This window comes from Salmo trutta, chromosome 19 (genome assembly GCF_901001165.1).
Source record: "Salmo trutta chromosome 19, fSalTru1.1, whole genome shotgun sequence".
Classification (NCBI taxonomy): Eukaryota; Metazoa; Chordata; class Actinopteri; order Salmoniformes; family Salmonidae; genus Salmo; species Salmo trutta.
The window spans coordinates 49,640,220-49,667,536 of record NC_042975.1 but is presented as its reverse complement, the minus strand read 5'-3'; the positions used below and the strand labels follow the sequence as shown (position 1 = coordinate 49,667,536).

At 43.1% G+C, this 27,317-nt stretch overlaps 1 protein-coding gene across 1 annotated transcript in view; it reads right to left on the bottom strand.

Moving 5' to 3' along the window:
• LOC115154901 (A disintegrin and metalloproteinase with thrombospondin motifs 2) overlaps positions 1–27,317 on the bottom strand; it is a 57,912-nt gene that overhangs the window by 8,367 nt on the left and 22,228 nt on the right. The window contains exons 3-12 of the mRNA XM_029701600.1: positions 24,707–24,878; positions 8,057–8,283; positions 5,584–5,667; positions 4,801–4,957; positions 4,586–4,691; positions 4,199–4,345; positions 2,430–2,562; positions 854–967; positions 585–730; positions 294–469 (exon numbers count right to left, since the gene is read on the bottom strand). Of these exons, the coding sequence (XP_029557460.1) occupies positions 294–469; positions 585–730; positions 854–967; positions 2,430–2,562; positions 4,199–4,345; positions 4,586–4,691; positions 4,801–4,957; positions 5,584–5,667; positions 8,057–8,283; positions 24,707–24,878 (1,462 nt within the window). The remainder of the gene's footprint in view (positions 1–293; positions 470–584; positions 731–853; positions 968–2,429; positions 2,563–4,198; positions 4,346–4,585; positions 4,692–4,800; positions 4,958–5,583; positions 5,668–8,056; positions 8,284–24,706; positions 24,879–27,317) is intronic.

Genomic DNA, 27,317 nt, shown 5'->3' with positions numbered 1-27,317 from the left:
GGAAATTGGTCCTGGCCTCACAACGGAAGAATGAGAGCAGTGGTGTAGAATTGTTCCTTTCTCTGTCTCAACAAAGCCTCCAGGTCAACTTCTGATTTAAAAAAAAAGCCATCTGGCCTCTGGACAGTCCATGGATGGAGAAGGCATGCACAACACAGGAGGTTGGTGGCACCTTAATTGGGGAGGACAGGCTCGTGGTAATGGCTGGAGCGGAATAAGTGGAATGGCATCAAACACATGGCTCCGTTTTCAAAGCCAGGCCTTTTGACTCCCAGGCAGCACTGTGGACTTACGATCAGGATGCTCATAGGGCAGCCAGTGGTGCTTGGTGTTGTCATACTCAAAGTAGGGGTCCCACATCTTGCACTGCTCCTCCCTGAAGTCAGCGAAAGGCTCAGAGCACTCCTCTAGGTTGCACAGCTGGAATTCATAGCTGTTGCCATAGCAGGTGCGTCCTCCATTGGCAGGGCTGAGTTATGGAAAGGGAGAAAGACAGCGGGAGTTCCTTACATTTTAGACATCTTCCTATTATGAAGAGAGAGTAAAGGCACATCTATCTGCGTTTCGTCTTGTGTTGTACTCACATTGGGTTGTCACACTGACGGGTCCGGAAGCGCACACCACCCCCACAGGTGCGAGAGCAGGAGCCAAAGTTACTCCACGTGCCCCAACCACCATCCTGCCTTAGAATGTCTGGGGTCAACTTGATGCAGTAACCTTTGAAGCAGTGCTGAAAGAGGGAGAGGGATGGGACGAGAGAGAGAACCAGGGTGAGAGGAAGAGAGTTGTCACTGCTTATGTTTACACAAACATTGTAGCAAAGCATTAACGTGTAAAGAGGAATCGTTCTCACCTTCCCCGGTGAACACTTAGTGCCGTCGATGGGCGGACCCTTCTTGGTTTTGCAGAAGAATGGGTTGTCTGGGTGACTGCACCAGAGCTGTTTGCAGGGGTCATAGGTGCTGTACTAAAAGAAACAGATTCATGCTCTCTCTCACACACGCAGCTGAAGAAAGCTTCCCCACAGCCTTGACATGTCAACCAAGAAAGCATCAACAGTAGTGTGTGTACACAGCCATCCAACATTGTTGTTGGTGGTATTAACTTAATACTATACCAGTCCAATATATCTCTAATATTGTGAATAGTGGTAACTTTACACAAGATATGGTTTACACAGGTCAATAAATAATACTGTCATTAAGGACGTCTATGTTAATACTTACATTTTGTGAAGTACATATATTACCAAGACATTGAACTTGGTCAAATCTGATTCAAAAATAACATTTGAATTACATACAGTACATAGAACCACACATACTATGAATCTATTGCGGTCCCTCACAGCACAGTACAGTCAGATACATTTGCAGGAGGATGTTTCACGTATTACGCCTTAACTCCAGTAGTTTAGACTGTAGGTTGAAATCACCCCATCTTTGCTTACTCCATCACCATCAAATAAATGAACAAGCTGCATGCGAACATACAGTACATGTAACCTGGCCTGAAGGACATAGAACAAATCATGGAGTCAGGTGTGTGTGTGCACGTTTGTGTACACACGAGGACAGGTCTGTAAAACCACAGTCTACCTACCTCATAAAATACTAACCCTGATCGACACAACTGTACATCAATGTCACGAAGGATAGACAGTGACATGGTTGACCACCCTAACAGACATCTTAACAGCTACATGGTTTGTGGACAACATTAAACAAAGAAGTTATGGACACACTTCTCGGACCTAGGCTTATCCCTTACCTGCTTTGCTGAACAGGCCACCCTTCGCAACTAAGGAAATAGTTTGACAAGAAAGTGAAGCAAAGTGCCCAATAGGCACTCCCTCCAATTTACCCCAGAATGTGATCCAAAAACCTGCTGTCCCAGCTGTCTTTATTCTCTCCTTTCCACATCAAACAAAAACCATCTCTCCAAATAGTTCGGCCTTCTTGAAACAAAACAATGAAAAACATTTCAATTTAACTGACTCTGAAATGTTGATTTCCTCTTTAGAGGGACAATTGAATGTACCCGTTATTGTTATGTAGCTCTTTTCATCCAAAGACTAATGAGGTCATACTGCAGCGACAGATCAAGTCAGCCTGCTTTGAACTCATGAGTTCATAAAAATCGGATTTGTTCCCCTGGATGCTTTAAAAGCTAAGATGGCTCCAGTTTTATGGTCACACCCTGACCTAGACCTAGACAAGGAGGTCAAGGAGGAAGTCAAGGACGATGGTCATTAGAGAGACCCTGGAGTGAAGCTCAAGCTCTATTGGATTTTACCAGCTCCAGATGGCAGCCTTTCTAAAGGAGGGATATTCAATTCAATTGGTAACACCACTAGATGCTGCTGGTGTGGCGATTATTCAGCTTGTTGGGCATACGGGTGCGTACGGGTGAGGAGTTGAAGGACTCACCGCCGTGCACATGGTGTAGCCGGCGCCAAAGTCAAATCGACACTGCTCGTCCATGGAGTAGTGGATCCCTGGTAACTGTGGCAACGCCGGCCAGTCATGGTCAAAGGGGTCGTCACGGAGACAGTCATAGGAGCTGTGGGAGAAAAACGTTCATTGGAATTGAAGACTTTGGTTTCAATCTAACAGTTGAATAAACATTTCAAAATCTAACCCTTCACTGTAATCACATAAGGAATGAGCCACATGACTGCAAGACAGAAGAGAACAAGACAGAGAAACCTCCATAACTAACCTGATCTAATCTGTATAAGACCATTAGACAACATACAATGCATTCGGAAAGTATTCAGACCCTTTGACTTTTTCCACATTTTGTTACGATACAGCCTTATTCTAAAATGGATTCAATCTACACACAATACCCCATAATGACAAAGCAAAAACAGGTTTATAGAAATTTGAACAAATGTATAAAACATTTTTTATAATTAAATATCATATTTACATAAGTATTCAGACCCTTTACTCAGTACTTTGTTGAAGCACCTTCGGCAGTGATTACAGCCTTGAGTCTTCTTGGGTTTGACGCTACAAGCTTGGCACACCTGTATTTGGGGAGTTTCTCCCATTCTTCTCTACAGATCCTCTCAAGCTCTGTCAGGGTGGATGGGGAGCATCGCTGCACAGCTATTTTCAGGTTTCTCCAGAGATGTTCGATTGGGTTCAAGTCCGGGCTCTGGCTGGGCCACTCAAGGACATTCAGAAACTTGTTCCGAAGCCACTCCTGCGTTGTCTTGACTGTTAGCTTAGGGTTGTTATCCTGTTGGAAGGTGAACCTTCATCCCAGTCTGAGGTCCTGAGCGCTCTGGAGCAGTTTATCATCAAAGATCTCTCTGTACTTTGCTCTGTTTATCTTTCCCTCGATTCTGACTAGTCTCCCAGTCCCCACCATTCAAAAATATCCCCACAGCATGATGCTGCCTACCACCACCATGCTTCAACGTAGGGATGGTGCCAGGTTTCCTCCAGACGTGATGCTTGGCATTCAGGCCAGAGAGTTCAATCTTGGTTTTATCAGACGAGAACAAGACTGAGAGTCTTTAGGTGCCTTCTGGCAAACTGTCATGAGCCTTTTACTGAGTAGTGGCTTCCATCTGGCCACTTTACCATAAAGGCCAGATTGGTGGAGTGCTGCAAAGATGGATGTCCTTCTGGAAGGTTCTCCCATCTCCACAGAGGAACACAAGCTCTGTCAGAGTGACCATCGGGTTCTTGGTTACCTCCCTGACCAAGGCCCTTCTCCCCCGATTGCTCAGTTTGGCTGGGCGGCCAGCTCTAGGAAGAGTCTTGGTGGTTCCAAACTTCTTCCATTTAAGAATGATGGAGGCTACTGTCTTCTTGGGAACCTTCAATGCTGCAGACATTTTTTGGTACCCTTCCCTAGATCTGTGCCTTGACACAATCCTGTCTCTGAGCTCTACGGACAATTCCTTCAACCTGATGGCTTGGTTTTTTTCTCTGACATGCACTGTCAACTGTGGGACCTTATAGACAGGTGTGTGCCTTTCCAAATCATGTCCAATCAACTGAATTTACCACAGGTAGACTCCAATGAAGTTATAGAAACATCTCAGGGATGATCAAAAAGTTGTGCGGTATGAATACTTTCCGAATGCACTGTAAAGCCATGTTCTATGGGGGATTGAGATGTGTCGGTCCTGACTGTGGGAACAGAGAGAGGTCAGAGGTCAGCGTTGACCTGGACTCACTTCAGGTACTTGCTGAGCTCCGCCTGGCTGCATCGGGACCAGTGGAAGCGATGGAAGGCAGCCTGCACCAGAGGGGCCATGATGCTGCCCATGGGCACCTCGTCACCACACTCATTACCAGGGGGGCCATCATGCTCCATACCCAGCCTGCCAGGGGAAGACAGGATGGCGTCAAATAAACAGCAAGCACTAATACACATATGTGACTATGCACTCATGTATCCTGTGTATTATTTTAGATTTTTTATAGAGTTTCTTGTTATCCTACGACATGTAAATGCATAGTAGTAACTGTTGTCATGCATACAATATTACTGTTGTAATATGTACAATAATACAATATTTGTGCATACTGTGTGTTGAACGGTGTGTATAAGTGTGTCTCACACGTGTCCAGTCTCATGTGCCACAACGAAGGCAGAGGAGAAGCCATCCTCGTGGTTGAGAGTGCAGCTCCGTACTGGGTGGCACATGCCCGTTACAGGAGCGTAACCTAAGCAACGAGAAAGAGAACAAAAGTGAGAGAAAAGAAGGAATATGTATACTGTGTGAACACACATGATGTGTATATCGTATGAGAGAACATTAAGTATCTCCAGTACCTTGCATGCCGGAGGGACCAAACTCCTGTCGGGTGAGGAAGATGGCATGGTCATGGTACTCCGGATCACTCCTGTCTTCCTTCTGCTGCAGGAAGGCCCAGCGACATATGTTCTCTAGACTCTGAGACGGGTTGCCCAGCTCTATCAGACTCATAGACTGGAGGCAATACAGGAAAGGACAAACTGTGACCACATTACCTGAGTCCATTCTTACAACATAGTTATGCTAAAAAACTCGATCAGTTATTATTGACTCATCAAGAGGATGTCGACAACTTATTTTTGTATATTTCCCTGTATGTCTGCAATGCATTGAAAAGGCTTTTTTCCAAAGTATTTCTGGCAGATCCTTCTAGCCAGTAGGTGGTACTCTTGACGTGACAAATGCACACCGGTGCCATGACAGCAAATGAGGAATTCTCTCATATAAACTGACAATCACATCCAATCCATAATACAATTGATGCAACTCCGCACACAACAAAATGCTTTTGCAGACTAGAGATAATAGGATTTTACTATTTACTTAATCAAAGTAAATACAGTAAAGGACTATTCTTTTTTTTGATCAAGTTTTTTTATATCTGGCATTTTAAAGATTATACAGACTAACAGGTAGAGGGCAAAACAAAACAGATCCCTTACCGCATCAACCCCGCATGCTCCAACAGAGCCCCACCGCAGTACCAGAGTACAGGAGTATTCTGACATGGGGATCAGTCTATCTCCTACAGGTTACATCTGCTGACCATGTGAGTGAATGACAGGCCTATCGTGTCTTACCTTGGCAGGACACAGCATGATGATCCGGACCAGAACCACGTTGATGTGGGCACCCAGGGTACGATCCTGGTAAATCTCATTCACCTGCGGAGACGGACAGACAGACAAACTGACAGAAGCACGTGGCCTGCGACTACAGTACAGGATCATAATGCATGTCACTTGGCTGACTTATCTGAGAGAGGTTGGATATTGTGCAGGAGGAAGAGAGCAGTTAACAGGACCTGGTGTTTTTCCATCTGACATTGATATGTTGGAATTTTATCAATGCATCATGTGCACCTCTTCCTCAGAAATGCACCTCTTGCTAGGAATGCTCTTCTCTCTCTAAGAGGAGGTCTAATTAAAAAAGTATCCACACATATTTTATGTCTTCTGTCACTATTCCAGTCCCAACTGTCAAAGATTAGTAGGAGAGGCAGGGGTGTCCTCAGCCTGAGTGTGCATCTCCCAGAGAGGGATGGTCTCCTCTGGCCCTGTCTGTCACTCCTTATTCATTTACACACCTCACCTTTCCTGGCATAGGGGAGGAGGCCCACGACAGTGCAGTGAGTGAGAGTGTGATCTCTCTCTCTCTCTCTCTCTCTCTCTCTCTCTCTCTCTCTCTTTCTCTGTTTGTGTGTGTGAGAGACTGTGAGTGTGAGCGTAGAGGAATAGAAGGAGGACAATCCCCTGTCAGATAGACTGAGTTAATGAGGCCAGGGGAGGAGAATAGAGACAAGAGAGCAGAACAGACACGCACACTGACAGACTGACTGACATGGGATAATGTAAACGGTAACTCTGACTGAAAATCTTTAGCTTGTATTATCATCTCAGATTTCATCTAATACACATGGTAGCCATTTCACTACAATGGACCATTACAGGGTTTCTTGAAAAAGGCTAAAAGGAAAAAGTTATTGAATGTGCGTTGGAGTCTAGATACTTGATACACCGAATCCTTTATGTATTATGCAATTGAATGCAGTTTAATTGGCACCAATGCACAAGAATCCAAACGAGCCTATTAGAGCTAAACAGACCCATTAAGGACTAGTCCCCAGTACCTAGTCCCCAGTCAGGAGAACACTGCCTGTCTCCCTCATGCTCTCTATCTCTCTCTCTGCTCTTCTTCTGCATAAGAGTTGCTAAGCAACCTTCAGAAGATGTCCTTGGTAGAAACCCCCTGGGGCCTGTGTCTGTCTGGGCCCCTCCTTCTTGATAGGCTGGGCCAGCTGCACCTGAGCCCCTGAGCCCTGAGAACGCCTGGCCATGTCTGTCTGTCTGCCTGCCTTTCTTCCTTCCTGCCTGTCCGACTTTCTGCCCGCCTGTCTCATCATCTTTCTGTAGACCTATCTGTCTATGTTTGTCTGTATGTATGTCTTTCTGCCTGTCTGGCCACCTGTCATCATCTTTCTACCCACCTGGCCTCTGTCTGTCTGGCATTCGGTCGGTCTCTCTGCCCGCCTGGCCTCTGTCTATCTGCTTGCCTGCCTGACTACCTGCCAGTCTCATCTTTCTGTTGACCTGTCTGTCTGTCTGCCTGTCTGCCTGTGTGAATTGATTTACTTGGATTCATCCTCTTGCTCTGCTTCAGTGGATCAAATGTAAAATGGCTAAATGACTCCCCTCACTGAGGAATAACAGAACTGTGCCACAGTGTGTTTCTGGGTAGTGCATTTGATCTTGTTTTTCTTATATTTCTCGAAAATGAGCCGTCATGAAGCTTTCAAATTCATGCAAAGTGAACAGTGCTCTACTGGATCATACTAACAACTGAAATAGCGAAGGGAGGCCTGCTGGTGTAGATACAGATGTGAAGCAAATTCCTCCCTTGGTCAAATAAAAGAAGCATCTGATCAATATTCACCAGACTCCCATCGCACCCTTCTCTCGCTGTTCCTCACACACACACACACACACACACACACACACACACACACACACACACACACACACACACACACACACACACACACACACACACACACTCTTTTGCCCTCATCCTTATACGTATCTACCGTCCCCTGTTTAAATTCCTCCCCTCTCTCTTTATATCTCTTCCTGGTCCTACCCCATCCCTAACCCTGTGTTAATAACCCTGGCAGCAGGGCCCTCATTAGCACTGGCCCCTGTCCTGACCCACCGGAGGGCATGGGCTGGATTCTATTTCACTGGCCAGGTAGCTGGCTAATTGAAGCCAGAGTGCCAGAAAATCATTAGAATCAAATTAATAATTCTGCAAGGTCTCAAACAGGAGCCACTGTGCATTCACCTGAGGGGAGGTGGGTGGTGGAAGAGACAGAAATGAAAAAGGGGAAAACACATTGAAAGCACATAGAACAGGTTACAGAGTTTAGGTTAGAGAATGATTTTGTGGTAGAAAAATCACCTCAGAGGTGGAAATGGTTGCATGTGTGAAAAAGGTTTAGTGTAGTGTCGTGTGGCGTAGCGTTTTGTAGCATAGCGTTGCATAGTACATGGTACTAACTATGTTCATGAGGGTGAGGAGGTACTTCTGGATGTGCTCTCTGCCATGGAATTGGACCACAGAGGAGTCCACCCCGAGTAGGACCTCAATGTTGAACAGCTCGTGTTCCTCGTTGGCCTGGCGTCGGGCCCGAGCCTGCCTGGTCCTGTTCCAGATCAGGTTGTGATGCTGCTGCTGCACTCCTCTGGACAGAGCCTGCAGGTCCATCAGATCACCTATAACTGACCCTGAACAACACAGACAGACAGATACAGTATGTGTGGAAGAAGGCCTTAGAGAGGAGTCACAGTAGTTAATGGCATTGTACAGAAATAAGCTGGATGATATTAGCCAAAAAAACATTAAACAAAGTGCTGACTCAAATTGTATTCTTCCCCAAAAATGTTTTTGTGTGTCACGTATACTCCCTCTCCGGCCTCTAGGTCATCAGGCTGCTGATTATTCCGCACGCCTGTCACCATCGTCAAGCGCACCAGCGCCTCATAGCACACACCTGGACTCCATGACCTCCTTGATTATCTTCCCTATATCCGTCACTCCTCTTGGTTCTTTCCTCAGGTGTTATTGACTCTGGTTTCATGTCAGTGCGTTGTTTAGGTTTCGTGGTCATTGTTTCTTTTATTTATTAAAACACTCACTCCCTGAATTTGCTTCCCGACTCGCAGCGCACTCGTCACATGGTGCTATATCCTTGCAAGTAATCCATCATGTGCATGGTGGTAAAAATTTGTTTTTACCATTTAATATTCCATATTAGTCAATAGCCATTTTTGGAACATACAGACAAATAAAATGTGTCTAATTCACAGCAGGGTTGGACTAAATTCAGAATTGAATTGAGAAGGCCTCTTAAATTCAAATTTGAATAAAAGGAAATTTAATTTAATTCAATTAAATTGAAATGCCTCTTCTATATTACATGTAGGTGTATTTTATACAAATATACATGTTGTACGTAAAACATCAAACATGTCGTTATATAAACTCAGCAACAACAGAAAAATGTACCTTTTTCAGGTCCCTGCCTTTCAAAGATAATTCGTAAAAATTCAAATAACTTCACAGATCTTCATTGTAAAGGGTTTAAACACTGTTTCCCATGCTTGTTCAATGAACCATAAACAATGAATGACCATGCACCTGTGGAACGGTCGTTAAGACACTAACAGCTTAGGTAGGCAATTAAGGTCACAGGTAGGCAATTAAGGTCACAGTTATGAAAACCTAGGACACTACAGAGGCCTTTCTACTGACTCTGAAAAACGTCAAAAGAAAGATGCCCAGGGTCCCTGCTCATCTGCGTGAACGTGCCTTAGGCATGCTGCAAGAGGCATGAGGACTACAGATGTGTCCAGGGCAATAAATTGCAATGTCCGTACTGTGAGACGCCTAAGACAGCGCTACAGGGAGACAGGAAGGACAGCTGATCGTCCTCGCAGTGGCAGACCACGTGTAACAACACCTGCACAGGATTGGTACATCCGAACATCACACCTGCGGGACAGGTACAGGATGGCAACAACAACTGCCCGAGTTACACCAGGAAAGCACTATCCCTCCGTCAGTGCTCAGACTGTCCGCAATAGGCTGAGAGAGGCTGGACTGAGGGCTTGTAGGCCTGTTGTAAGGCAGGTCCTCACAAGACATCACCAGCAACAACGTCGCCTATGGGCACAAACCCACCGTCGCTGGACCAGACAGGACTGGCATTGAGTGCTCTTCACTGACGAGTCACGATTTTGTCTCACCAGGGGTGATGGTCGGATTTGCGTTTATCGTCGAAGGAATGAGCTTTATACCGAGGCCTGTACTCTGGAGTGGGATCGATTTGGAGGTGGAGGGTCCATCATGGTCTGGGGCGGTGTGTCACAGAATCAACGGACTGAGCTTGTTGTCATTGTAGGAAATCTCAATGCTGTGCGTTACAGGGAAGACATCCTCCTCCCTCATGTGATACCCTTGCTGCAGGCTCATTCTGACATGACCCTCCAGCATGACAATGCCACCAGCCATACTGCTCGTTCTGTGCGTGATTTCCTGCAAGACAGGAATGTCAGTGTTCTGCCATGGCCAGCGAAGAGCCCGGATCTCAATCCCATTGAGCACGTCTGGGACCTGTTGGATCGGAGGGCGAGGGCTAAGGCCATTCCCCCAGACATGTCCGGGAACTTGCAGGTGCCTTGGTGGAAGATTGGGGTAACATCTCACAGCAAGAACTGGCAAATCTGGTGCAGTCCATGAGGAGGAGATGCACTGCAGTACTTAATGCAGCTGGTGGCCTCACCAGATACTGACTGTTACTTTTGATTTTGACCCCCCCTTTGTTCAGGGACACATTATGCAATTTCTGTTAGTCACATGTCTGTGGAACTTGTTCAGTTTATGTCTCAGCTGTTGAATCTTATGTTCATACAAATATACACACACTAAGTTTGCTAAACATAAACGCAGTCGACAGTGAGAGGACGTTTCTTTTTTTTTACTTAGTTTACATATACCTGTATAGGAAATATTGTTGAAACAATTGATTTTAAAATGAATGATCATGGAAAACAAAACCTGCATGCAAAAATTCTAAGTTACTTCATTTCATTAATCACAAAAATGTTCTTCAGTATGGGAAAATGCTAAATTTCCCAAAATGCATTAGTTTAACCCTCACTTTGACCCTGAGGCCTTCAAAAAGAAGCCAAACAAATTAAACGGTTGGTGGAAATATAATAGGCTATTCTAAGCACTATGGTTGAAAAAGTACAGTATATGAACATTGTTTCCTGAGAAAAGTGATGTATTCTTTCATATCTGAAATGCTCGTGGGAAATGGAAAACTGGAAAGTGGGAAGACATAAATCCAACATGACTGTGTTCAATTGCTTTTGAAGTCAGAAACAATTCTTCATCCAATAAGATTTTAGCTAGCTTAATAAAGTTAGCTAATTTGCTTAACATTGACTATATGGTCAAACTAGCTACATTCTCCATATTGATAAGGTTGTAGTTGTCAGATAATTACGATGCATGTGAATGCATGCAGCATATGACTGAGTGGAATTTCTTTGAATTGTACTGAATAGAATTCTACTTCTTGTCAGTCAAACTCATATTCTACATCCTGTGGGGTGTGGCCAATTCAATTTGAATTTAAACTCATGAGCTGCTTCACAGTGCATAACCTTTTCTATGCCATTTCGAAGTCTTGTGGTAATATAGGTTGATCTGACAGCTTGTTAAAAAGTATAATCCTCTCGACTGTTTACACACATCTTCGTCCTGCCAGAGAGCAGGTTTGTGTCACGTCCTGACCATAATAAGAGGTTATTTTCTATGGTAGAGTAGGTCAGGGCGTGACAGGGGGTGTTTTGTGTTTCTATGTTTAAGTTCTAGTTTTCTATTTCTATGTTGTTTTTTGGGTTGATCTCCAATTGAAGGCAGCTGGTCCTCGTTGTCTCTAATTGGAGATCATATTTAAGTAGTGGTTTTTCTTCCTGAGTTTTTGTGGGTTGTTATATTTTGAATAGTGTTTGTTTCTCTCTGCGTCACGGTTTGTAGTTTTGTTAATTCAGTTATTTATGTATTGCAAAGTTTCACGGATTTAATAAAATGTGGAACTACAACCACGCTGCACTTTGGTCCCCTCTATACGACAGCCGTTACAGAACTGCCCACCACAACTGGATCAAGCAGCGTGCTCAGGAGGAGATGGATACCTGGTCTCTGGAGGACAGGCTAGAGAGGGTAAACTGGACTTGGGGCCAAGTACTGGATAGATATAGAAGCCTGCCGGGGAGCAACGAGAGGCTACAGAAACCCAAATATTTTTTTTTGGGGGGGGGGGGCACATGGAGCAGTCGGCGGAGCCGAGGAGTAAACCAGAGACAATCCGGGAGAAGAAAGAACATTCGGAGAAGGGAGAAATGGGCGAGTTATTGAGTTGGTGGAGGACGCACAAGTTTTTCCCAAAGGAACGTGTCGTCAGTTTGGTGCCACCTGAGTCAGCTCCCCGTAATCGTCCTGAGAAGTGTGTGGCAGTTCCGGAACAAGTGATACCGGCTATACACACCAGGTCTCCAGTACGTCTCAACAGCCCGGTACGTCCTGTGCCTCCTCTCCTCACTCGCCCTGAGGTGCGTGTCATCAGCCCGGTGCCACCTGTACTGGTCCCACGCATCAGACCTCCGGAGCGCCTCCACAGCCCAGTACGTCCTGTGCCTGCTCCTCGCACTCTCCCTCCAGTACGCTTCCACAGCCCAGTACGTCCTGTGCCTCCTCTCCGCACTCACCCTGAGGTGCGTGTCATCAGCCAGGTGCCACCTGTACCGGTCCCACGCATCAGACCTCCAGCGACGCTCCCCAGTTCGGAGCCTCCAGCGACGCTCCCCAGTATGAAACCTCCAGCGACGGCCTGCAGCCCAGAGTCTCCAGCGGCGGCCTGCAGCCCAGAGCCTCCAGCGGCGGCCTGCAGCCCAGAGCCTCCAGCGGCGGCCTGCAGCCCAGAGCCTCCAGCGGCGGCCTGCAGCCCAGAGCCTCCAGCAATGATCTACAGTCCGGTTCTTTCGACGACGATCCACGGTCCGGTGGTACAGAAGCAGAGGGATCTGCGGTGGAGCGGGAGTTACGCCCCAAATTGGAGCCGCCTCCTCTGCTGGAGGTTAAGGTTTTGTGGACTGCATTTGAGCCGCCATAGATAGGAGTTACCCAGCCAACCCTCCCTTTTGTTTTTGTTTATGTTTTGTTTGGTAGCATTCGGAGTCTGCACCTTTGGGGGGGGGGGGGGGTACTGTCACGTCCTGACCATAGGAAGAGGTTATTTTCTATGGTAGAGTAGGTCAGGGCATGACAGGGGGTGTTTTGTGTTTCTATGTTTTGTATTTCTATATTTAAGTTCTAGTTTTTCTATTTCTATGTTGTTTTTTGGGTTGATCTCCAATTGGAGGCAGCTGGTCCTCGTTGTCTCTAATTGGAGATCATATTTAAGTAGGGGTTTTTCTTCCTGGTTTTTGTGGGTTATTATATTTTGAGTAGAGTTTGTTTCTCTCTGCGTCACAGTTTGTTTTGTTCAGTATCGGTGCTTCTACACCTGCATTGCTTGCTGTTTGGGGTTTTAGACTGGGTTTCTGTACAGCACTTTGAGATATCAGCTGATGTAAGAAGGGCTATATAAATAAATTTGATTTGAAATTTGATGATTCAGTTATTTATGTATTGCAAAGTTTCATGGATTTAATAAAATGTGGAATTACAACCACGCTGCACTTTGGTCTGCCCCTTTCGACAGCCGTGACAGTTTGAAAGAGAGATTCGTTAAGACAATCGCAAAATCTTGGGTTTGCTCCTGAGAATAACTTCTCTCTATCCATTGGTGAAATGAAGCGATACTTCACCTTCCAACAGGACAAAGACCCTAAGCACACAGCCAAGACAACACAGGAGTAGCTTCGGGACAAGTCTCTGAATGTCCTTGGGTGGCCAAGCCAGAGCCCGGACTTGAACCGGATACAACATCTCTCTAGTGACCTGAAAATAGCTGTGCAGCGACGCTACACATCCAACCATCCAAGAAATTGAGAGGATCTGCAGAGAAGAATTCAATCTTGGTTTCATCAGACCAGAGAGTTTTGTTTCTCATGGTCTGAGAGCCTTTAGATGCCTTTTGGCAAACTCCAAGCGGGCTGTCATGTGCCTTTTACTGAGGAGTTTTTGCTTTGTCATTATGGGCTATTGTGTGTAGAATGATGAGGAAAATGTTTTATTTAATCAATTTTTATAAGGCTGTAACGTAACAAAATGTGGAAAAGGTAAAAGGGTCTGAATACTTTCCGAATGCACTGTAAATCTTCATAATAGCGTTAGCACAATGACATGCTAGCTGTTCTCATAGACTTTCAGTCATTGCATCAACTGCTATCTATTTAAAAGCACATCCCAGCGTTGTACGAGATCTTCAGTTTCTTGGCAATTTCTCGCATGGAATAGCCTTCATTTCTCAGAGCAAGAATAGACTGATGAGTTTCAGAAAAAAGTTATTTGTTTCTGGCCATTTGGAGACTGTAATCGAACCCACACATGCTGATGCTCCAGATACTCAACTAGTCTAAAGAAGGCCAGTTTTATTGCTTATTTAATCAGAACAACAGTTTTAAGCTGTGCTAACATAATTGCAAAAGGGTTTTCTAATGATCAATTAGCCTTTTAAAATTATAAACTTGGATTAGCTAACACAATGTGTCAATTGGAACACAGGAGGTGATGGTTGCTGATAATGGGCCTCTGTACGCTTATGTAGATATTCCATAAAAAATCTGCTATTTCCAGCTACAATAGTCATTTACAACATTAACAATGTCTACACTGTATTTCAGATCAATTTGATGTTATTTGAATGGACAAAAAAGTTGCTTTTCATTCAAAACAAGGACATTTCTAAGTGTGACCAAACTTTTTAACGGTAGTGCATAGGAAACTAGTCGTATGTCATGTGTCACTACCTCACAGGAGAGGTATTTGAACGTAAACATCCTGAAACATATGCATTTTCATGTGCCTTAATAAAAAACTTGTATGCCATCTGTAAAAATTAATAGATTGTTAAATTATGAACCTAGTTCGTTTAACCACAGAAAAATCCAGGTACCATCTTGTTAGCCATTATTGGCTGAGATAATGGATGGGTTGACATGCCGAGAGATGAGTTCGGATTGGTCTGCCATGTATTACGCTTCTGTCTATAACATAAAGTATGTGTCGTAATTCGTGGTATTGCATTTTTTTTTTAAGATATCACGAAGAAGACCGAGTTTTGAAATAAGTGGAATGCCCGGTGGAAGCAGAGAATGATAGCTAAGGAGATAGCAGTAGAGAAAATTGAGGCGTTTGATTGCAAATGTGGAGGGAGTTGAAAAGAGAACACAGAAGGCTGTTGTATTCCGAAGACAGGTGTTTTATACATCTTCAAACTAAGGACAACCATGGCATCTGTGGCAGAGAGGGAGAAGCGTTCATCCATGTATACGAGCAAGAGCATCCATGTATACGAGCAACATTTTCACTTATTATACGTTTCTAATTCGGTCAGAAAGTTGTTTTAATTTAAAGTTAAAGGCTGGTTCGCTATCTAATGTTACGAATATGATCTTTGTATTAATACTATTGTTTTCATAAATAGTTATAGCCTAATGTTAGCTAGTTAGCTAACATTAAACCTAGTTGGTGGTTAGCTTTAGCTACCTGTAGATTTATGCAGGGTAGTAACATTAGGAGTTGGGTTATAGTTCATTGTGTAGCTAGCTAGCTAGCTAGCTTCATGTCTAAACAAAAGACTACACTATGCAAGTAACCATTTCATTGTACCATTTACACCTTCTCTATCCTGTTCATGTGACAAACGTAGATTTTATTTGATATAGCGTGTGGTTACCAGAGACGTAATGTGAAGAACAACATGACCTGCACCAAAGTCAAATTAGGATGTAACGTTAGGCCAACAAGACAGTGTCCCTGTTCTAAAATTCTCTGGTAGAATGCACTGCTTTTATTTTGTCACACTCACAACCGAGAATATATTTTCTGTAATTAGCTCGCCATTAACTTGTAAATAACGATCTTGTTGCGAGTTTATTTTCCTGTATTAATGAATACAAATTAGCTAAATTTAAGACGTTGTCAGCTATATGATATGGTCATTATTTGAACTGGCTAGCCAGCTAACTTAACTTTAGCTAGTTAGCTAACAAGCTAGAAACGAACCAAAACATTATTTAGAAAGTTGTCTTTAGTTGCCTGTTTCGCTAGATTTACATATACTAAACACATTTTTAAACAGATTAGTTTATTAGTTTTAAAATACACCAGTTATGCTATTGTGGACCACCAGGCTGCTGATGTCATGGAGCCTGTCATTTTTGTGTTTATAGCTACTTTTTCATTACAACAAGTTTGATGGTGAACGACTATAGAATGTTCATGATGTCACTGCGACAACTGTATACAGAAGTGTCGAAAGACGTAGTATAAACCAGCCTTTAGTCTTGAAATCTTTGGTTGTTTAGTACAATATTTGGTTGTTTAGTACACTCACTACCGTACTCACTGTTTAGCACATGGCCTCACATTTGAATCCTGGGTCTAGGCTTAAGAGGGTATGAACGATGCTAAATGGGTGTAGACAAATAAGAGCTCTCCAGTCCGAAGTGGATGTCGATTAAGGCAGCCCCCCGCACCTCTCTGATTCAGAGGGTTTGGGTTAAATGTGGAAGACACATTTCAGTTGAAGGCATTCAGATGTACAACTGACTAGGTATCCCCCTTCCCCTTTCCCTTTCCAGAAGGTGTACCAAAACATTCAAGGGCCATTTTCTCAAAAGCGGAGTTACAAGTGTATCAACTTTCAAAGCAGAATTACTTTCATATTGTTCCTCAACTGTAGTGTATGATATACCATTTTCAAGCTCTGAGTCTCTACTTTTATCCAATGTACAAAACACAATTTCTAATTTTACTACATAAGACCAAATCGAGATGGTGAGTCACATATATATAAAAAATGACATCATTTTTACAGCGGTGGCAACAATAGGGGAAACAATGATGCTCTACTGTACTGCAATTGCCAATACAATTTCAATGACGCAAAAAGCATGTATAAATCAAGCATATTAAAATAGAGCCTGGATGATGACAGGGGTGCTCTTGAATTATGACAAAGTCAATTGGCTCAGAAGTGACATATAAAGCTCAGACTAATAACAAGCTAAAAGGGTTCACATAAGGCCAGTCATGTTTTTTTTTAGAAAGCTCCCCTTTCAAGTTTTAAACATATTTATTTGATCATTAATGATGTGTTATTCTCAATAAACAATCTCCTCGGGTTCATTACAAGAGCAGATTTATGGCTGATTCATAGAAAGACAGGTTAGAGGACAGAGAGCTGGAACAGCCCTACTGCTGCCTGGCCACTGTACAAGACCTCATATGCTGCAGGCAGTAAATGTCATGAATAAATGGGAGAACTTCTAATAGGGAAACTGGAGGAGATACATTAGATCACTGTAATCATTTTTAAATATCTCTGGCAAAACATATGTAGAAAATGTATCTAGATTTATAAAATATGAAAGATAATATTAAGGGTGAAGAAAAAGGTTCCACATTCCACGATAAAAATTGATTTCATATCTCTCTTTAAAATGATATCATTGCTCCTCAATATTACAATAATACATCTGAAAGCATTGTGTCTTTGTACGCACTTCCAGGCTTTCCTACCATAAAAAATGGTATGAGTTCTGTCTTCATGGACTCTCTTGCAGGTGAACTCTTGATCGAAGCATTGGAATAGATGGAGCAAACCTGGCAATCCAAGCAGCTTGGGAAGTGAAGCATGGGAACAGGGGACAAAACACCCATTGCTCAGGTTACCTTCAGCTCACACCCGGGCCCCGTTTCCATTCCAGCCCATCAAAACATAACTCAGCACGTTCCAACACAGGCACCCTGAGCTAAAAAACAAAGTCATCATATTTCAAGGGTAAAGCCTTCGAAGAACAACAATGTTCTCTGCCAATGACTATAAATAGATTGATACAGAGGCGGGTGGGTCACGTGCTCTGGGTTTCTATACTGACTGTGGACATTGATTCCTCATTAGTGTTGATAGATACTGTGTGTCGATGCTGGTGAGCTTTAATACTGGGCTTCCCAGTAGCAATCCTCAAGGACCCCTCATATTACACACAGATGACAAAGTGTGAATTGAGACATGATAGCGCTTTCATATTATAAAATGGTTGAATAGAAAGCAAGCAACCACAGGTGTTTTTTATTGGAGTGTCTACGCTACTTACATTTACATCATTTAGCAGACGCTCTAATCCTGAGCGATTTACAGTAGTAAGTGCAGTGCATACATTTGTAGATTTGTTCGAACTGGTCCCTTGTGGGAATTGTACCCACAACCCTAGCATTGCAAGTGCCATGCTCTACCAACTGAGCCATACGGGACAAGAGTCTATACTTCAAGTATAAATAGCATGGTGCAGTTCTAATGCTGTTAGCTGTAACCCCAGGTGGGACAGTGAGGTTGTGCCCTTGAGGCAGGTACTTAGCCTTAGGGGCCTCTGGGAACATTTTAGTGACAATGCAAAATCTAAATAGTACACCCACCACAAAAGTCACCCTGGATGAGGGTGGTCTCATGAGGTATGCTGGCTCAGCTGCTTTCAATCTTAATGTGAAGAGAAAGGATTCGGGTGCAAGGGAAAAGCGTATCAAGATCACGTCTACGCAAGATGAAGTGGTTCTTGATGTTGTTTTCTCTCTGAGCGGATCTTAAAACACAGCATCCGTCTGAGGTCACACTTTCCTTCCCCTTTCCATTGCCGCCTGCAGCCAAATCCCATCCAGATGTGTTTAGAATCCTAAACCTTCCCTGGGTTACCCAAGGTCCCCCCTCTGTCACTCAACTGATCCGCCGCATCAGCCCAGGCTAGCTCCACATTCAGGGGATAATGCCACCACTCAGATGAGATTGGAATACTGACATGACAGCCAAATAAAAAAAATTATGCTGCAGTGAAATAAAGGAAATCTGTTATGTGACGCAGTATACAAGACCCAAACGACTAAACAAGATGTAGTCAGAACATTTAAGACAGCACAGCACTTTGTAAAGACAGAGAGAACCAGGGACGTCTGTAGCGTCTACGAAATCGCCTGTGAAAAAACATGTTCACCGTCCAACATTTGTCAAAAACAAACGGAATGTTTTTATTTTAGGGGATGACTTTCAATGAAAAACATGTGCGGTGGTGAAACACAGACACACAGACACACACATACACGTGCAGGCCAAACCAGGCAAGCATGCACATACACACAGACACACGTACAAACACACGTACACACATACACACGTACACTCTTAGCTACACACACAGTACGTAGAAGTAATGCAAGGTTTCAGCCGCCTCTAGTATTAGGCATGACTATGTGTTTATAGGGTAACAGGGTATTAAGGGTGACCAGGATATACAGCAGCACTTCTTTGACCCATTCAAAATCACTCCCTGCTGCATGGCTATTACAGGATAACATTACCAAACCCTCAGAAATAGTTCACCTACTCTTGCCATGAATGAGCTCACTCAAGTCATTGTCTTGCATCAGATACAGTTGAAGTCAGAAGTTTACATACACCTTAGCCAAATACATTTACAGTGAGGGAAAAAAGTATTTGATCCCCTGCTGATTTTGTACGTTTGCCCACTGACAAAGAAATGATCAGTCTATAATTTTTTTAATGGTAGGATTATTTGAACAGTGAGAGACAGAATAAAAACAAAAAAAATCCAGAAAAACGCATGTTCAAAATTTTATAAATTGATTTGCATTTTAATGAGAGAAAGATTATTTGACCCCTCTGCAAAACATGACTTAGTACTTGGTGGCAAAACCCTTGTTGGCAATCACAGAGGTCAGACGTTTCTTGTATTTGGCCACCAGGTTTGCACACATCTCAGGAGGGATTTTGTCCCACCCCTCTTTGCAGATCTTCTCCAAGTCATTAAGGTTTCGAGGCTGATGTTTGGCAATCTCGAACCTTCAGCTCCCTCCACAGATTTGGCTAGGCCACTCCAAGACCTGAATGTGCTTCTTCTTGAGCCACTCCTTTGTTGCTTTGGCCGTGTGTTTTGGGTCATTGTCATGCTGGAATACCCATCCACGACCCATTTTCAATGCCTTGGCTGAGGGAAGGAGGTTCTCACCCAAGATTTGACGGTACATGGCCCCGTCCATCGTCCCTTTGATGCGGTGAAGTTGTCCTGTCCCCTTAGCAGAAAAACACCCCCAAAGCATAATGTTTCCACCTCCATGTTTGACGGTGGGGATGGTGTTCTTGGGGTCATAGGCAGCATTCCTCCTCCTCCAAACACGGCGAGTTGAGTTGATGCCAAAGATCTCCATTTTGGTCTCATCTGACCACAACCCTTTCACCCAGTTGTCCTCTGAATCATTCAGATGTTCATTGGCAAACTTCAGACGGGCATGTATATGTGCTTTCTTGAGCAGGGGGACCTTGCGGGCGCTGCAGGATTTCAGTCCTTCGCGGCGTAGTGTGTTACCAATTGTTTTCTTGGTGACTATGGTCCCAGCTGCCTTGAGATCATTGACAAGATCCTCCCGTGTAGTTCTGGGCTGATTCCTCACCGTTCTCATGATCATTGCAACTCCACGAGGTGAGATATTGCATGGAGCCCCAGGCCGAGGGAGATTGACAGTTCTTTTGTGTTTCTTCCATTTGCGAATAATCGCACCAACTGTTGTCACCTTCTCACCAAGCTGCTTGGCAATGGTCTTGTAGCCCATTCTAGCCTTGTGTAGGTCTACAATCTTGTCCCTGACATCCTTGGAGAGCTCTTTGATTTGGCCATGGTGGAGAGTTTATAATCTGACTGATTGATTGCTTCTGTGGACAGGTGGCTTTTATACAGGTAACAAGCTGAGATTAGGAGTACTCCCTTTAAGAGTGTGCTCCTAATCTCAGCTCCTTACCTGTATAAAAGACACCTGGGAGCCAGAAATCTTTCTGATTGAGAGGGGGTCAAATAATTATTTCCCTCATTAAAATGCAAATAATTTAATAACATTTTTGACATGCGTTTTTCTGGATTTTTTTGTTGTTATTCTGTCTCTCACTGTTCAAATAAACCTACCATTAAAATTATAGACTGATCATTTCTTTGTCAGTGGGCAAACGTACAAAATCAGCAGGGATCAAATACTTTTTTCCCTCACTGTAAACTCAGTTTTTCACAATTCTTGACATTTAATCCTAGTAAAAATTCCCTGTTTTAGGTTTTAGGTTTTAGGTCACATTATTTTAAAGAATGTGAAATGTCAGAATAATAGTAGAGAGAATGATTTATTGCAGCTTTTATTTCTTTCATCACATTCCCAGTGGATCAGAGTTTACATACACTCAATTAGTATTTGGTAGCATTGCCTTTAAATTGTTTAACTTGGGTCAAACGTTTCGGGTATTCTTCCACAAGCTTCCCACAATAAGTTGGGTGAATTTTGGCTCATTCCTCCTGACAGAGCTGGTGTAACTGAGTCAGGTTTGTAGGCCTCCTTGCTCGCACACGCTTTTTCAGTCCTGGCCACACATTTTCTATGGGATTTTGGTCAGGGCTTTGTGATGGCCACTCCAATACCTTGACTTTGTTGTCCTTAAGCAATTTTGCCACAACTTTGGAAGCATGCTTGGGGTCATTGTCCATTTGGAAGAACCATTTGCGACCAAGCTTTAACTTCCTGACGGATGTCTTGAGATGTTGCTTCAATATATCCACATAATTATCCTTCCTCATGAAGCCATCTATTTTGTGAAGTGCACCAGTCCCTCCTGCAGCAAAGCACCCCCACAACATGATGCTGCCCCCCCCTGTGCTTCACGGTTGGGATGGTGTTCTTCAGCTTGCAAGCCTCCCCCTTTTTCCTTCAAACATAACATTATGGCCAAACAGTTCTATTTTTGTTTCATCAGACCAGAGGACATTTCTCCAAAAAGTACGATCTTTGTCCTCATGTGCAGATGCAAACCGTAGTCTGGCTTTTTTATGGCAGGTGTGGAGCAGTGGCTTCTTCCTTGCTGAGCAGCCTTTCAGGTTATGTCGATATAGGACTCATTTTACTCTGGCGATAGATACTTTTGTACCTGTTTCCTCCAGCATCTTCACAAGGTACTTTATTGTTGTTCTGGGATTGATTTGCACTTTTCGCACTAAAGTACGTTCATCTCTAGGAAACAGAACGCGTCTCCTTCCTGAGCGGTATGACGGCTGCGTGGTACCATTGTGTTTATACTTGCGTACTATTGTTTGTACAGATGAACGTGGTACCTTCAGGCATTTGGAAATTTCTCCCAAGGATGAAGCAGACTTGTGGAGGTCTACAATTGTTTTTCTGAGGTGTTGGCTGATTTCTTCGGATTTTCCCATGATGTCAAGCAAAGAAGCACTGAGTTTGAAGGTAGGCCTTGAAATACAGCCACAGGTACACCTCCAATTGACTCAAATGATGTCAATTAGCCTATCAGAAGCTTCTAAAACCATGACATCATTTTCTGGAATTTTCCAAGCTGTTTAAAGGCACAGTCAACTTAGTGTATGTAAACTTCTGACCCACTGGAATTGTGATACAGTGAATTTTAAATGAAATAATCTGTCTGTAAACAATTGTTGGAAAAATGACTTGTGTCATGCACAAAGTAGATGTCCTAACCGACTTGCCAAAACTATAGTTTGTTAACAAGAAATTTGTGGGGTGGTTGAAAAATGAGTTTTAATGACTCCAACCTAAGTGTATGTAAACTTCCGACTTCAACTGTAGGAGTGACGCCAGCTGACGTAAGACAATGCACTCAAGTTAGACGGCTTGGATCACCTCAGCAGTCTACAGAGCAATGGTATACAGAGATATGCACTGATAACCAATTCAGAGATAGTCTATGGAAGGACCATTGCTATATGGAAAGTCAAAGGTGAATCCCTCTGCCATAAACAGGACCTCTTCCTCAAATCAGATTGAATACTGGGAAATGTTGTCATTGTTTTTGTGAGTGATTACGAAATGATGTTTACAAATGTTTCAGTCTGCCTGAAAATAGATTATATTCATTTGAGGTGATGGAAAAGAATCCTTGATTAGTTAGTGAAATCCATGCGCATGATGTGAAAGGGAAGGCTTCCCACAAAATGAGAAATAACATTTGCCTGTTTCCTTTTATTTATTTTTATTAGGAACAAACTTTTAGTCCTAAATTCAATCAGCATTAACCTGCGATAGCAGACACCCTTATAGCGGATGTTTGGTGGTGTCAGAGGTGGAACTGCTTTGAAGCTGTCAAATTGGTGAGCAGCTGTTCTTGTGATCATTGTCATGAAGTCCGCCCCTCTTGTGTTAGAAGTTCTGAATGAGAAAGTGCAAGCTATATAGAAATAATTATGCTCAAATTGAAAAATCATTCAACTAAATAATGAGGGTTTCTATCATCCTAATGGAGGAGTAGATTCCATCTCATATTCCACTGTTCCAACTTGTAAACAAGCATGTGATTTCTGTTAATGTGACCCCGTGCAGCCAATGGCAATGTCCGCTTTAGGTATAATCATTTGACAGTTCTAACGCAGTTCCACTTCTGACACTGCCAAAATAACCGATATGCAGATGTCGGCTAAAGCTGATCTGATTGAATAGTGCCCTTCATGTTTATTTTTTACTCAGTGCCCTTATCATTCTCTTGAACTACAAGGTCCATCTAGAGTCTGCTCTAGATCAACCATGCTCTCCTCCACTGGAGGAGTTAAGTTTACTGTAGGCTAATATCCCATCAGCCCTCAACCCTGCCACGTAGGAGTTGGCTGCGACCGAACCGCCTCTGATGGATTTGTGCGACTACATCTGAGCTTTTAATCCGATCCACACATTCCAGCTGATGTCGCCAAAGTCCATCATGAGGGTGTTCTCCTGTATCTCCACCAGTTCCCCCTTTAGAAGTTCATACAATTTTATTTGTACTGTATGTGTGTGTATTGGTGTCCTTTACGTTTATATAAATTGTGAGAGAATGTGTGCATTTGTGTTATGAGAATTTGTGTATAAGAATTCAACCGGAATACATCTGCCTTTTGTATATCGTCTTTTAGAGTAGACAGTAGAACTACTCAGACTAAGAAACTCCAAATTTGAAGTGACTGAGAAGCAAGTCTAGCCTCCCAATATCTTCAGGCTGAGCTCCGTTGTTGGAACTGAAGTGACATGTGAATCCCTTTTATAACTTTATTACTTGTCTTGATCCACCCACTCAGTGACTCAGTGTATATTCCTGCTCTGTCAGGAGAAAGTTCTGGCAAACTTTAGGAATGGACAGGGTCAAATGGGATTCATGGGGGGGGGGCATTGCACCATACTGTACTTTTCCCATCTAGTGAGAATGCTTTATCACAATTGTGCAAAGTCGAATGGCTGTATACGGTAGAGAGAAAATAAAAAGTAGCACATTTGGGTCAATCGAGTTTAGTAGCCTTTGCTTTGTCAAACAAGGGTGTCGAACTATCCTCCAGTAATTATTTGCTTAGTAGAGGCATGCCAGAGAGTGCACACGTTTGCGTATTTACTTGTGGAGTCATGACAGGTTATGTATACAGTGAACTAAATATTAGACTTATAGAATCAGGAAACACAAAAAAATCTGAATAAACAAATGTGGAATAAGATGCTTTCTCTGGATAGCATCCATAATGTTCATCAGGCTGGACCAGGAGAACTTGGAGGACATGGAGAGGGATACATTTGTTTTCTCTCTGCACAATAAAGCAAAGTTCACTGCCATTTCAACATACAGTATATCTCAAAAGGGATACAAATGGAATGTCTAGGAGACAAGTCTTTCATAACTGTTTCACATTTCAAAATGAAGGACAATAATCTGACAGAGTAGCTCATACATTAAACCCAGAAATCCCATAAGGCTTATCTGCATCCATCACTCTAAAGTCACAAATGACGATGACCTATGAAGGAATTTTATCATGTCTCCTGACAGTCAGGAAAATCATATGGAGTCTGTAAAGATGTATCTGAAGTTCCTTTTACCTCGGGGGTGATAGTCTGCTGTTTGATTGATAGGGGGCCTCTTAATGGCAGAGGAGCGATAAACAATGTGATGTCGTCCTTCTCCGCTCTCCTCCTCCTCTACCATCAGACCTCCTCCACGCACCAGGGGCTCGATGAAGAACTCCTCCTTCCCCATATGGATCATTCCTGCCTGAGAGAGAGAGAGATGAGAAGGGGGGGGGGGGGTTGAACTCTACAATCACAATCTTCTAACATGAAAAACTAACTTTTAAAGGTGCACTATGGAGAAAAATCACAATTTCCTGGTTGCAAAAATTCTAATAGTTCGCCTAATTTCAGTTGATGTGATAAAACAAGCAAATATAGTGTCGAGAATCATTGTACCACCTAAACCGCTGTGAAATATATTTTCCATAACCTAAAATATTGTATTTTCAGCTGTTTGAAGCTGGTGTACCAATCCAAAAGTAAAATACGCAAAAAAAACTAAGCTTAAGAATGGGAAGCATAGAAATAGCTCACATAGAACATATCTATCACTTTATAGACTTGCTTTCAATGAGAATGACAGATCTATAACTCACATTTCTCTGTGAATTTTGTTGGGTCACCCAGAAAGTTACCTATTGCAGCTTTAAATTTCACTTTGAGAATAACTTTGAGAAAGGGAAATACACAGTAATCAATATCTCAACCACTTTGAAGATCAGCTAGAAGAGAGGACAGCATTGACAAGTAGAACTGACATGAGACTGAAAGGGAAATTAGTTGATGAATATGGGGCCATAAACAGTACAAAAAAACAAAAAAAAAAGTACTAATGTTTCCATAAATGCAGACAGCCTAAATGTGGCATGACAACCCAAGCCAAGTGCCCCCCCCAAGCTAAGTCTTCGTGAATGTGAAGACAAGGGGCATGAATGTGAACCGCTCCTCTCTCTCCCCCCTGACCGCAGAGCTAGAGCGTGGCCGCTGATGCGGCCATTTAGCCACAGCCTCCTGGGAAATTTTACATAAGGAGCTGTCACATCCTCCCGAGGTTTAATTACCAAAGAAAGGTCTGGACGCAGCATAAATCGACACCAGCGGATACACCTCGATTAGCCAACTCTCTGAGCCACTGTGAAGTCAAACGTAATCTGCCTGACGATGCTGCAGGGCTAAACACACAACATCCTCACCTCAGAAAGGCAGTTGCTCACCTCATTTCAGGAAATCTAGAACTCTAACAGCTGATTAAAGTCATGCTAGGGATTAAAGGAGCTCACAGAAAAGATTCTACCCTGGGCCGGAGGAAAGAAGCACACACCTCAATGTTCAGAAGTCTTGAAAGCAATAATTCCCATTCTTCCACGTGTCAGGGAAGGCTATCCGTTATTGCAGCCACTTGTAAAACGAATAGACCAAGTCTAGTTATTTTTTATTAAACAATGGTGCAAGACTGGGGTTTTGCAGACTAATTATTTCTGGCTTCACTGTGAAAGACATCCAAACTCCCAGATCTGAAATCAAACTCTGTCTTCAACAACAAAGCACATTGCCATTTGGGCTAGAAAATCTCAAACTAACATTTGAAGGATCAACTTCACCTCACAATGATATCACTCTGTCACCAGCTTTACTGTCTGAAAAAATTATACAGTGTCAAGACATTTGGATCAGTGGTCCACAACTCTGGTATTTTCACCACATGAGTCCAGAGCACAATAGATCTGTAGCTGTAAATTGGCATACAAATTGTAAACCTTGACAGGAGCAATGATTGATAAGTCAGCATAAACTATGCTGAAGTGCAGCATTTTATTAAAGATGTGATGGGATCCAGCTCCACTGTAATAGTGAGACTCTGGTTTTTCAGAGCCTGAGAGACTCCAGAGCATGCCTGGCCTTCCAATGCTGAAATGGGAGAGCAGAGCCTGAGAGAGCCTGAGAAGCCCTGTCACGTCTGGGTTTCCTGCTCAGAGTCAGGCCTGCTGCCTCGTTAAAGTACAAATACACCCAAAACCACTAATTCCTACAATTTACCTTGTAAAAGCTGCAATATACAGTATAACTTTTTGGGCAACCTGATAAAATTCACAAAGAAATATGAGTTATAAATCTGTCATTCTCATTGAAATCAAGTCTAAGAAGTGGTAGATTTGTTCTATGTGCACTATTTCTATGCATCCCATTTTAAAGTTTAGTTTTTGTATCTTTTTTCCTTTTGGTTTTGTACACCAGCTTCAAAAACAGCTGAAAATACAATATTATAGGGAATGGAAAATATATTTCACAGCGATTTAGATGGTACAATGATTCTCTACACTATACTTGCTTGTTTTGTCACATAAACTGAAATTAGACAAACTATCAGACTTTTTGCAACCAGAAAATATTGATACCAAACTCAATATCAGCACGTGAAGTACTAGTTAGCTGTAAAATCACCTAAACAAACTGCACTATCAATTTAAGAAGTCTACAGTCTCACCATGTTGAACCTGCAGATCGATGTGCCTCGCAGAGGGGAGTCTGACATTCGTAACGGCCATGCAACGGCACAATGCATTGCGCTCTGGACTGAAGACGCAGACAAATAGGAGAAATTTGGTGGACCCTTTGCTAAATTACACATTTCAGGATGAAA